The sequence below is a fragment of the Triticum urartu genome, chromosome 4A (assembly GCF_056163025.1).
Source record: "Triticum urartu cultivar PI428250 chromosome 4A, HENAU_Tu73, whole genome shotgun sequence".
NCBI lineage: Eukaryota > Viridiplantae > Streptophyta > Magnoliopsida > Poales > Poaceae > Triticum > Triticum urartu.
The window spans coordinates 452,978,956-452,992,304 of record NC_141876.1 but is presented as its reverse complement, the minus strand read 5'-3'; the positions used below and the strand labels follow the sequence as shown (position 1 = coordinate 452,992,304).

Here is a 13,349-nt window from a genome sequence, read left to right as displayed (position 1 = left end):
GCGGGCGTGGCCTCTAGGGTACTATTTGGCGGCAGAGCTAGGTCATACCCATCGTGACAGTGCGGCGCGCCTGGCTGTGGCTCGAATCCGTCGAAGATCAAGTCTCCGCTGATGTCGGCCATGTAGTTCAAACTTCCAAATCTGACCTGATGGCCAGGGGCGTAGCTTTCAATCTGCTCCAGATGGCCAAGCGAATTAGCCCGCAGTGCAAAGTCGCCGAACACGAAGATCTGTCCGGGGAGAAAGGTCTCACCCTGGACCGCATCATTGTTGATGATCGGGGGAGCCATCGGGCCTAAAGGTGATGACACAGAGGAACTCTCAATGAAAGCACCAATGTCGGTGTCAAAACCGGCGGATCTCGGGTAGGGGGTCCCGAACTGTGCATCTAGGCGGATGGTAACAGGAGACAAGGGACACAATGTTTTTACCAAGGTTCGGGCCCTCTCGATGGAGGTAAAACCCTACTCCTGCTTGATTAATATTGATGATATGGGTAGTACAAGAGTAGATCTACCACGAGATCAAAGAGGCTAAACCCTAGAAGCTAGCCTATGGTATGATTGTTGTTCGTCCTATGGACTAAAACCCTCCGGTTTATATAGACACCGGAGAGGGCTAGGGTTACACAGAGTCGGTTACAATGGGAGGAGATCTACATATCCGTATTGCCAAGCTTGCCTTCCACGCCAAGGAAAGTCCCATCCGGACACGGGACAAAGTCTTCAATCTTGTATCTTAATAGTCCGAGAGTCCGGCCAAAGGTTATAGTCCGATATCCGGACACCCCCTAATCCAGGACTCCCTCAGCGGTCCTCGGTCCAGCCGAGGTGACCAGTCGAGCCGGCGACAAAGATGCCGACATCGACCATGAAGCTGAGCTCCGATGCGTAGATCGCGCCGGAGACAATCCGAATTCCCATCACACCGTGGCGACTGCCAGCAGGCTCTCAATGAAAGCACCAATGTTGGTTCTATATCCGGCATATCTCGTAGTAGGGGTCCTAAGCTAGGTGTCTTGGAGCGATGGTAACATGGACACGTGATTTTACCCAGGTTCAGGCCCTCTTAATGGAGGTAAAACCCTACGTTCTGCTTTTGATTGTATTCATATGGGGTGTAGTACAGAGTACATGTATCTACCACGAAATTGTTCTAATGAATATTAGATTGTCTATTGACTAGCTTGGCCTCGGTTTATATATGAACCATAGGCCTAGGGTTTAGAGGAGTCATTGTATTGTGCGCCAAGTCTTGTGGAATCCTCCTTGCATTCGGCATGGGCTGCCCGAAGTGGCCTATTAGTGAATCATCATGGGGGTCCTCGGCCCGACCCACTGGCTGGGAGACGACGTGGTAAGTACCCCTAGTCCAGGACACCGTCAGTGTGTACGTAGCCGAGAACTCGTGTGAAATCCCTTCTTCGTCAAGAAAGGTATCCACATTTGTGTTCTTGAACTCCGTTTCGTTGTCGCTGCGAACCTTCTTGATCTTCACTTCAAATTGATTTTGGGCCTTCCTAGCGAAGTTCTTGAAGATTTTTTGGACCTGTGGTTTATCATCAAGAAAGAACACCCATGTAAATCTTGAAAAATCATCGACTATGACTAGACCAAATGAGTTTCCACCGAGACTTTTATAGGCATAGGGACCGAAGAGACCCATATAAAGTAGCTCGAGCGGTCTTCTCGTGGTCATGATGTTCTTCACAGGGTGACTTCCTCCAACTTGTTTTCCTGCTTGACAAGCATTGCACAATCTATTATTGTCAAATATAACATCTTTCACTCCAAGGATATGATCACCTTTAATAAGTTTATCAAGATTTTGCATGCCCACATGACCTAACCTTCTATGCCACAACCAACCTTTAGACAATTTAGCAATTAAGCAAGTTCTAGGTTGAGCCTTTTTAGTGAAATCAACAATGTATAGATCACCTCTACGTATACCGGTAAAGACCATTTTATGATTATCTCTACAAAACACTTGGCAATCTACTTCAGTAAATAGGACATTGAAACCAAAGTCAGCAAGTCTAGATACGGGAAGTAAATTATAGCCAAGAGATTCAACGAGCATAACATTTTGAATGGAGCTATCATGTGAGATGGCCACCTTACCAAGGCCAACCACCTTACCCTTTGAGTTGTCACCAAAAGTGACATACTTTCGAGGGCCGTTGTTTTCAGCAAGCTCGTGAAACATATCCTTGTCTCCGGTCATGTGATCGGTACATCCACTATTAAGAACCCATTCCTTTCCTCCAGCCATGTAGCCGCGAAGATTAGCCATAAGACCAAAGTGTCTCATAGACTCATCGAGATCAAAGTCACTATCATCATCCTGATCATAGTATCCATGTTCAACATCGTCTTGTGATTGATCAATTCCTAGGGAGAGTGATTCATTAGATAAATGGTCACCACAATGTTCATCTTTATGAATTCTAATGGCTTCGGAGATGATATTGCTAATGATTCCAACATCTCCTTTGGCACGCATGAGGTTAGTAAGCTCAAACAGACAATCACCAAACTTAGGATCATTGCAATTCATCTTACTCAAAGCAATAGACTTGTGAAGAATCTCATCTAAGTTTTGCAAGGAATAGTGTGGAAATCGTTCCTCAAGAAATCTCCATATGGTGTAGGCACAATCAAGAGCAGGCAAGCTACCAATTAAGTTTCTAGGTAATCCTCTAGTGATTAAATTAACAATTCAAAGATTATGGAGCATGTCAATAGATTCATCAAGGGTATGATGCAAGGGGTCAACAAGGGGTGCACAAGGGCTAGCAATGTACTTGTTTAAGTGATATTCATTGAAAATCTCAAGCATCTCAATTTTCCACACATGAAAGAAGTCTCCATCAAGTATAGGTACTCTACGTCTAAGACTCCCCAACGTAGACTCATCCATCTTCCTCCAATGGTAATTAAACCAAAGCAATGGAGACCAACGCTCTGATACCAATTGTAGGATCGAGAAGAGGTGTCTAGGAGGGTGATTAGACCCTCAACAAAGAAAAATAGCAGTTTTTAATTTCTTTAAGTTAAGGTGGAGTTTTAGCACAAATTTAAACATTCACAATACATTTCAAGCAAACATGGCAAGAGTATATGAGCAGCGGAAAGTAAAGCATGCAACTTGCAAGAAAGTAAAGGGATGGGATTGGAGTGTGCAAACGCAATTGGAGACACGGAGATTTTTGGCGTGGTTCCGATAGGTTGTGCTATCGTACATCCACATTGATGAAGGCTTCAACCCACGAAGGGTAACGGTTGCGCGAGTCCATAGAGGGCGCTCCACCCACGAAGGGTCCATGAAGAAGCAACCTTGTATATCCCATCATGGCCATCGCCCACGAAGGACTTGCCTCACTTGGGTAGATCTTCACAAAGTAGGCGATCTCCTTGACCTTACAAACTCCTTGGTTGAACTCCACAATCTTGATGGAGGCTCCCAAGTGACACCTAACCAATCTAGGAGACACCACTCTCCAAAAGGTAATAGATGGTGTGTTGATGATGAACTCCTTGCTCTTGTGCTTCAAATGATAGCCTACCCAACACTCAACTCTCTCACACAGATTTGGCTATGGTGGAAAGATGATTTGAGTGGAAAGCAACTTGGGGAAGGCTAGAGATCAAGATTCTTGTGGTTGGAATGGAATATATTGGTCTCAACACATGAGTAGGTGGTTCTTTCTCAGAAATGTATGCTGGAAGTGTAGGCACGTTCTGATGGCTCTCTCCAAGAATGGAGGTTGGGTGGAGGGGTATATATAGCCTCCACACAAAATCTAACCGTTACACACAATTTACCAAACTCGGTGGGAACGAATCATGAAACCCGGTCAGCCCAATTTAGTTCAAAATGTGAACGTTAAGATTTTCGGTGGGACTGAGATGATCAACTCGGTGGGACCAATGTGCTAGGGTTAGGATAAAACCTCAACTTGGTTTGACCGATTACACAAACTCGGTGGGACCGATTTTGGTAATAAGCAAAACAGAGAGTTGGTCAAGCAAACTCGGTGGGACCGATAGCATATCTCGGTGAGACCAAAATTATTGCAACAGGTAATAGAGAGTTTGCAAGCCCATCTCGGTGAGACCGAGATCCCATCGGTGAGACTGAATTGATTAGGGTTTCTGGCAGTGGCTATGTCAAGTGAACTCGGCGGCGCCGGATAAATCAAATCGGTGGGGCTGAGTTTGACTTTAGGTTTGGGACATAAGTGGAAATGAGAAAGTGGTTGAGGGCTTTTGGAGCATATCACTAAGAATTTTGAGCAAGCAAGCCATTGAGCAACACCTCATCCCCTTTTAATAGTATTGGCTTTCCTATGGACTCAATGTGATCTTGGATCACTATAATGAAAATGAAGAGTCTTGAGTTTTTGCCAATATTTGTCCTTAGCATCTTGAAGGGGTTCCACATCCTTTTGTCCAAGCCACTCCTTTGTTGAACACATCTGAAATATACTAGATGAAAATATTAGTCCACAAGAGACATGTTGACATAATTACCAAAATCACCCAGGGAGCACTTGTGCTTTCAGAAGGCTTGAGCTCGACTCCACAAATCTCGATAACTTACAGAGAGTACAACAAATTGACCTGGGCAACACAATGAAGCGAAACATCTGAACAAACTGACCAAAACCACAACATCAATGAACAAAATTGATCATACCAATTTATCACTACATCATGCTTTCACATTTACACATGTGTTTTAGTAAAACAGAAATTACATTTCGGGTAGCCAAAACATTGATAACTGAACTTGTCTATCTAGTCAAAACTATCACAACTCATAAATATTGTTACCACATCTAGTTAGACTTTGTAGGTGGTTGATCTAATGAGCCATATGTTTGCAACACAAAAGAATCAATCAATATATGGAATTAAAGTCCTTCACATGCATGATCCTAATATGGTGTGTCATTTATCCACGCTGGAGGTAGATAGAGTCGATTAAATGATGGCACGTATGGGACATGCACCAACTGGAACCAATCACCGAATAAAAGAGGAAACGATGCCACAATGTTGACAACCACTCAAGGGAGTGAGGTTGCTAGTGCTTCTCGATCCTTGCACCACTTGCATTATCCGTCTGTCACCACCACACAATGACACTATCACCAAACACATAAATCATACGTAGACAAAGAGGATGAAAGTAACACATGATAGCTTCAACGCATCACTCTGATAATACACCTTTTTGCTGAATTGAAGGGAAAGATATTCTCCTTGAAACAGCACTGATTTTGGTAGATTACAATCTGTAGTAATTTGATCTTCTAGACCTTACAAACGGTGCCCTGAACTATCTCGTGTCCACCCAAAATGAATCCAAAAGATTTTTCTTGTAGCTAGGACGCAAGCATCACCGCATAGGAGGCATTCAGACACCCACGTACGCGGCGGGCCACGCACAGAAATGCATACCTTACGCCCCGGACGAAACTGCTTACACTTTGGTGTGGTTGGTGCAGTGTGCGCATTAGTGCATCACTTTCCTGCACGCCACCTAATCATGATAGCGACGTCCGGGGGAATGAAAAAAAGCTTTCAAGGCGACAATAGGAGGGAGGGACACCTGTCTTCTCTCCACTCCCCCGCATTGCTTCAACGCATCACTTTGATACCAGGCATTTTTTTCTTTGATGGATTGAAGGCCAAGATATGATCCTTGAAACAACAATGATTTTCGTAGATTATGATCTCTAGTAGTTTGATCTTCTAGACCTTGCATACGACAGTTTGAACTATCCAAAATGAATCAAATAGATTTTACTTGTAGTTATGTAGTCACCACAGTGTTAGAGGCATTCAGACACCCCACATACGTGGCAGACCACGCTGGGAAAAGCATACCTTATGACCAAGACAAAACTTCTTACACTTTGGTGTGGTTGGGGAAGTGTGCCCGTTAGTGCGTCACTTGCCCGCACGCCACCTAATCATGGTTGCGGCGTACCGGCGAAGGGAGAAAGCGTTGGTGGCGCTCCCCTCATGCTGCTTCCTCCCTCTAGCTTCGTTGCCCGCCACCTCTCGCCCATTTAAAACCCACCACCACTACCAAATTAAAGTCCTTGACATGCATTATCCTAATACGGCCTGTTCTTTATCCATGCACGCATGGAGTCAGTCAAGTGATGACATGCATTGGACATGCACCAACTGGAACCCATCACCGAACAAACAACGCCACAACATCAACAACCACTCGAGGGAGTGTGGTTGCTTGTTTGTGCTTCTCGACCAGAGCATCCATAGCATCATCTGTTTGTCATCGCCACAAAATGACACTATCACCAAACACGTAAAGCAAACGTAGACAAAATGGATGACAACAACACATGATAGCTTCAACGCAACACTCTGATACTAGGCCTCTTTTGCTCAACTGAAGGCCAAGATATGACCCTCGGATACATTAATTTTGGTTGATTATGATCTGTTTGATACTTTAGGCCTTAACGAACGGCAGCGTCAACTATCTCGTGTGTAGTCAAAATGAATCCAAAAGATTTTGCTTGTAGCTAGAGCAAACGACATCACCCCCATCGAAGGCATTCGGAGAACGTATCGTGTGAAACGGGCTAATCTGTGCACCCAGTGCACCATGTGATTTTGGGCCATTGGATGAAAATCTGAGGGATGTGGTTTCACTAGAAAGTGAATTGTTGGCACATTTGCAAAATTGTCCTTCTACTTTTTCGAATGAACCTGCACTCCACATCTTACTCTCGCCATCAATAAATATTTATGTTTACTCTTCGTATCTACATAAAAAAGGTTATATCTTTAGCGGAATGTCTAAATTCAGATCTGTTTTGGCTATAATCTTTGTTTCGATGAGATCTTTGGAAGAAGAACAATATTGACTATGTTTTTTAATGACTTGGAGCTTATAGATGCTGCGGCCAAGCTTCGAAACAGAGAAATAGAAAAATATATCCAGCATTAGTAGTATTGTTTCGAACACCTCATCAAAATAATGATGATGGTCAAACCATATCTACATTTGGATATATGGTCCGGCCATTCCTATGCTTGAAGATAGAAATTACAAATCTACATTTAATGTTGAGAGAGGGAGATGGTGTAGTGCGGCTTGATTTTGATACTGCGTGAGAGCATTGTTGCTAATGTGCCAACAATCCATTCATCAGCTAGATTGCACTCGTCCGATATCCATCCAACGGCCGAAAATAGCTCGGTGCAGCCGTGCATATAGAGTCGATGTGGTTGGGGCAGTGTGCGCATTAGTGCGTCACTTGCCGGCACGCCACCTAATCATGATAGCGGCGTCCCGGAGAAGGGAGAGGGCGTTGGTGGCGCTCCCCCCTCGTGCCGCTTCCTCCCTCCGGCTCCGCTGCCCGCCACCTCCCGCCCTTTTTAAACCCACCTCCACTGCCAAATTCGCGTCCGCCACTGTCGCCGCTGCCTAACCAGGCTACAATCAGACAGCTTCTGGCTACGACACGGCACGACGCGACGCGAGGCTCTCGAGAGCGCGAGCGAGATCGTCGTCTGCTGCGGCTAGGGAGGTGTCGTCGGTGGTGGTCTGCCTCATGGGCTCCGCCATGGACCACGTCGGCGCGGCGGGCGGGAGGGCCAAGAAGGCGTCCGGCGGCTCGCAGCTGTGGAAGAAGGCGCTGCTGCATTCCAGCCTCTGCTTCGTCATGGGCTTCTTCACGGGCTTCGCCCCCTCCTCCGTCTCCGACTGGCGGTCCGTCGCGCCCGCCGGGGTGGGGAGCAGCCACGTGGTGAAGACGCCGCAAGTGATCGCGTCGGGCGCGGCCATGGACCGGAGCCTGCTGGCGCGGGACGCGGCCGCGAGAATCGGGGGCGTCCCGCGGCCTCTCCTGGTGGTCGTGACGACGACCGAGTCGACGCCTACGGCGGCCGGCGAGCGGGCGGCGATGCTGACCAGGATGGCGCACACCCTGCGGCTCGTGCCGCCGCCGCTGCTGTGGGTGGTGGTGGAGGCCGCCCCCGACGTGCCGGCGACGGCGAAGCTGCTGCGCGACACGGGGATCCTGTACCGCCACCTGACCTACAAGGAGAACTTCACGGCCGCCGAGGTCGCCGCGGGCAAGGAGCGCCACCACCAGCGCAACACCGCGCTGGAGCACATCGAGCGGCACCGCCTCGCCGCCATCGTCCACTTCGCCGGCCTCGGCGACGTCTACGAGCTGCGCTTTTTCGACCAGCTCCGGCAGATCAGGTACCGTCCAGTCCGTTCCTCAGCCCTTGCATTCCCCCTCCCCCGCATCCTCCTAGCCTAGCAGCAAAGTGAAAAAAGATCTTTCACTCGAGGAAAACAAGAAAAGCTTTTGCCTTGTGTTGCTGCGAGCAAAGCGCGCGGTCGCGCGGACGGTCACGCGGCGAAGTACGCAGCTAGCGACCAAAGCGCTCACGCTCGCGGGGCTAGTTGCAAGCAACTTTGTCAGGTTGCCCCGAGCGCTACAGCTCACGCACCGCCTGGACGACCTCCGGCCCAGGGCTAGTTTAATCGCCGGCGACGATCCAATTATCATCCGGGCCATGTGATGTGAGGAGGAGGAGGCCACTCACCCTCCCCATTAAAGGGTCGTTTTTTATCTCTCTGCCCCCATTCTTTTCCCCTGCCAGGCCTGCGCTGTACCATACTACCACTTGGGATGGATCTCCAGTCAGTCAGGCTGGAGCAGTCCATTGCTTTGTGTTATTTTACTACGACGGCGACGTAACGGTCTTGTTCCGTCCTTGGGTGCCAATGGCAGGCATGAGAAAGGAAGGGGCGTTGTTGCGTAGGAGACGCCCAAATGTGTCGGTAGAATGATTGGCACCCCTCAACTAACGGTGCGGGTGAGCGGTGTCCTTCCTCCCCGCGGGCCTGACAGGGAAACATGAGCTCCTGCCGGACGTTGCACGGCTGCTAACTGTCAAACTGGGAGTACTTGCAATCACGGCAGACGCCTTGCATGTTCTATTCGGGGTCCGGGCCTGTACGTACGTACACGGCACGGGTTTCTCGCTGTTATTTCCAGGCTGCTGAGCGTCGCGTAGCCAGCAGCTGACTGGTTTTGTTCAGTTCGCCGAAAAGGAAAGGAAGAGCGATCTTCGTCAGATCAATTCTACTATTGTCTTCTTGCTTCTGATTCTTGACCCTGTGCAGTCTCGCCCGTCGGTTACTCGGTTTACTCCTATTTTGGCAATATTCGTAGTATCTGCAGCATCGTTCCCGTCGTGTTAGATTGGTTAGCAATCTCCTGCATTAGTGGCATTAGTGTCTGTAACACGGCAGTACTACTCAATTTGTTTGTGCAGTTCTCCGAGTATATATAGGCTGGTACTTATATAGTATGTCCAATCTGCATTTCAGCATACTCCAAACTGCTGTCAGAAATTGACGTCTAGCATAGTTAGGCAGAAGAAAAAAGTGTTTCTACGAACTAATGCTTCAGAAACTGCATGCCAGCCATTTCGATCTGCGCGATAAGACATGCTTAATCACCAGTACAAGCACCATATTTAGCAAGCCACTAATTCGCCGTCGCGGCAGCATGACATGGACGCCCTACTGACCAGCATCTTTTCAAGCTTTTCGGCACATGCACGCGCGCCGTTTCCACCATCTAAATATTGTAGTAGCATCTAATCCAAACCTCTAACGCGAGAATCTGTTGCTTTTACGCGAAATCTTTTGCAGTACATTCGGTGCGTGGCCGGTGGCGAGGATGTCGCGGAACGAGCGGAAGGTGGTCATCCAGGGCCCTGCGTGCAGCTCCTCCAAGGTCCTCGGCTGGTTCTCCAGGGACCTGATGAGCAACGGCACCGCCGGCACGGGCGGCGGCACGGCGGCGACCTCGCCTGAGATTGACGTCCACGGCTTCGCCTTCAACAGCTCCGTGCTCTGGGACCCCGAGCGCTGGGGCCGCTACCCGACCTCCGAGCCCGACAAGTCCCAGGTCAGTCCACCATCAACCCTTCATTGCGCAGTACAGTACAGCACACATCGCAGTAGCAGTAGCACACTGCTTGCTTCCTCGTTCCTCGGCCGGCCGGCCGGCTCGATCGGCGTCGCCATGCATGCATGCATGCATTCCCCGGAACTAACAGCAAGCATTCATGTTGACTTTCGCGCGGCACAGCGATGTCGCCGCGGCTGCGGGTTTAGATCGGCGGAGGCAATTTTCCGCCATGAAAGCGGCGTCTTGCCCTGTCTGCTAGTGCTAGCTAGCCAGCTCTGTTCGTGCATGTGGTACAGGTGGGGTTGGAAAGGGAGGGACGATGAGATGAGAAGGCCTCGTGGCCCATCTGTCCCAACTTTTCCGGCCAAATTCAACTTGTCACGCGTCCTTCAATTTCGCATAAACATGCGGTGGAGGCCCTCCTTCGTTTCATCAGGGAAATTTGCAAAAAAAAAAATGGCGCGGGCGTCGGTCGGTACACCGAAGCTGCGGCAATCGACAAAACGGGTCGAATCCGGGAGGATCTGGAAATGGCAATGCAAATGCCAAATCGCTGGGGGCTTATCTTTAATTTAATCCGGTGCGGTGCGAGTGGTATGATTTGGTGGGAGGGGCCCCGGCCGTGGGGATGAGTAGGATTTGGTGCAAGGCAAGACACGCCCGGTGTTGGTGGTTGGCCACAGCACCAGCAGTACGGCCGTAGCACCCCTGGCTAATAGCTAATGCCGTTCTTCAGAAAACCAGGGCTTCTTTTAGGTGTGCAGCTGACTGTTTCACCTGTCATGAATCTAACCACTAAAGCACTAGTTGCTGCGATCAATCATGAGAGGCCGTTACAGCATGTTTCCATCTCTGTAATGCGATGATGCCATGACGACCTATGATGATTTTTTCGCTTTTGCCAGAGCTAACATGTTTTCTTGTACATCATTGTTTCGCAGGACTCGATGAGGTTTGTGCAGCAAGTGGTGTCGGAGGATTATAGCAAGGTGAAGGGCATTCCTCCAGATTGCCTGGAGATCATGGTGTGGGGCGTCGACACGACGCCGCCGCCGGCCCCGTCTTCCTCGCAACAAACTTCGGGGAATAAGAGGAGGTAGATGGGAGAGTTGTAGAAGAGATCGTCGGATCCAAGAGCCGAACAAGCTGCTGCCTATACTGTACATGCAAGGGTCGCACCAGTAAGGTGTTGATGCTCCTACTAGCTGCAAACATAAGAACTTTTTTGGTTTTCGTTATAGGGGACGGATCGGCAAGTATCCTCCCGGGCTTGTACATCGTACTTACCTTTTCTTTTCTCTTCAACAAACTGTGATATATGCATACTTTCTTTTCTTTTCTTTTCTTTTCTTTTCCTTTTTTTTGTTTCAAGAGGTTTAGGTGATTACATGACACCCCTTGAACTGTCTCTAAAGAATGAAATGAACAGAAGGCAGACATAAGCAGAAGATATATCGTTTGCTCTCTACTTTTTTTTTACAAAAGGGGATCATCCCTGGCCTCTGCATCATTACGATGCACACAGGCCATTTTTCTTGCTTACGGGTGTGCTTGAACTGAAGTTACCAAAGAATATCTAATTCTCATAGGGGGATTGAACAAGCATGCTTGAGGAACACACAAACCTAGACTACGTACCCTGCCCTATGTGGTCACCGGCCGGAGCCATTCATTAAGACACAAGGGTCTCAATCGAGCAGCTTCCTTGCTGTTGGCGCGTCCCGATCGTGCGCAAGAATCCATTAGGTTAAGCCGGTTCTTGAGGATATGAAATGCAGTGGTGGCCAGTGGAGTAGACGACTCCTTTTTGAAAAGGGAAGCATCGAACAGTCTACCTGCAATCAGAATCAGCATGTGCCCCTGAAGCGACGCATGTCTCTCGTTTGAACACCAACCATTGTGTAACGTAGCTAGTCATGTGGTAGGGTTTCTGCAATAATTTGCACCTGTTCCATGGCCATATTTTCCAGGCTTTCTCTTTGGCTGGTGCATGCTGTTGGTGATTTGTGCGAGCTTGTTGGTAGGTTATCATCTGCAGCGCCTAAACTAAGCTGTGTGCAGTGTCGTGCATGGACCAAGGAAACACTTTTTCTTTCGCCCCACAGGGACCAAGGAGACTGCACCAATGGAAACAACCGCTCCATGTCAGATAAACACAAAACAGCAACGCATTGTATACTAGTACTATCTAGAGTGTTTTCCTCTCTGGTTTGCTAAAAATTGTTTTCGCGACAGGATTTAGTTCATCTGCAGTATGAATCTCCACTGCTGACAAGCTGCTACGTACTGTATGCGATAGTCTGAACAGAACTCTGAACATCTCGGTCTTGTGTGGCTAATTGAAGCGCTGTTTACATGCACTGAAGCTAGATGGTGCGCAAACATGCCATTGACAAACGGACGAGTTCTTAATGAGGGTTATAGTTTCACGCTGCACATGGCATGTTTCGTTGCTTGCTTTACACATGGGACTATGGGATGGTTTTGAGCAAAAAGGTCGCACAATCACAACTAACCTTTCTCACTAACATAAGCCTGCATAAGGTCATGTAGACAGAGCATGAAAACATGATGACCTGTTTGTGTCTGTACTGGTTACAGAAAATAGGCTTCGAAGTTGAAACTTGAACACGGAGCTCGGTCCAATAGAATGATGTAAGAGCATCTCCAATAAAATATGTATATTTAGAGATGTAAAAATAGGTGTTGTATAATTTACATCTTCAAAAAAGTCTCTCAACTTTAAAAAATAATGTATATTTGGTGATGTAAAACTAATGCATTTGAAGATGTAAAACTAGTTCAACCACTACATCATTTCAAACATATTTAAAACATAGCAAGTTTGCCGCGATGTCGTACACACGCACGGCCACATCGGCGGACTCGAACGCACCGATCCAGTAGCAATAGCCACCGCATTGGAATTCCACGTCGAAGTTCTAGGACGGCTTTTGCCGCACCCCAAAGAAGCCGGTCTTGCTCTTCGAGATTTTCGTCGACGGCATGGCGGCAGCCGAGCGACGAAGAGCAGGGTGGTGCCCGAGTGTCGAGTTTCAAATGCAGCAGCGGGAACTCGAATCGTGCCGCGGATTGCCAGTGGCGGGAGAAGCTCGAATCGGGCGGCGACGTGGCGGCTGATACGTCTCCAACGTATCTATAGTTATTGATTGTTTCATATAATTATATTATCAATCTTGGATGCCTTATATGTTATTTTATAACATTTTTGTGAACTAACCTATTAACCCAGTGCCTAGTGTCAGTTGCTGATTTCTGTTTGTCTTTTCCTTTTCAGAAAATCGGTATCAAACAGAGTCCAAACGCTACGAAACTTTTTGACAAATTTTTTCTGGACATAAGA

General features: G+C 48.0%; 1 protein-coding gene across 1 annotated transcript; it reads left to right on the top strand.

Moving 5' to 3' along the window:
- Positions 1–7,291: 7,291 nt before the first annotated feature.
- Positions 7,292–11,437, top strand: LOC125552010 (putative glucuronosyltransferase Os03g0287800). Its single transcript, XM_048715455.2, has 3 exons — positions 7,292–8,256; positions 9,724–9,982; positions 10,927–11,437. Exons 1-3 carry the CDS (start codon positions 7,601–7,603, stop codon positions 11,083–11,085), a joined length of 1,074 nt encoding a protein of 357 aa, XP_048571412.2. The 5' UTR covers positions 7,292–7,600; the 3' UTR covers positions 11,086–11,437.
- The last annotated feature ends 1,912 nt before the right edge of the window (positions 11,438–13,349 follow it).

Excerpts from the sequence above, each read along its gene's own strand:
- LOC125552010 (XM_048715455.2), top strand. The coding sequence starts at position 7,601 with ATGGGCTCCGCCATGGACCACGTCGGCGCGGCGGGCGGGAGGGCCAAG. Across the intron at positions 8,257-9,723 it reads GACCAGCTCCGGCAGATCAG|TACATTCGGTGCGTGGCCGG; the intron begins GTACCGTCCAGT and ends AATCTTTTGCAG. Across the intron at positions 9,983-10,926 it reads CCGAGCCCGACAAGTCCCAG|GACTCGATGAGGTTTGTGCA; the intron begins GTCAGTCCACCA and ends ATTGTTTCGCAG.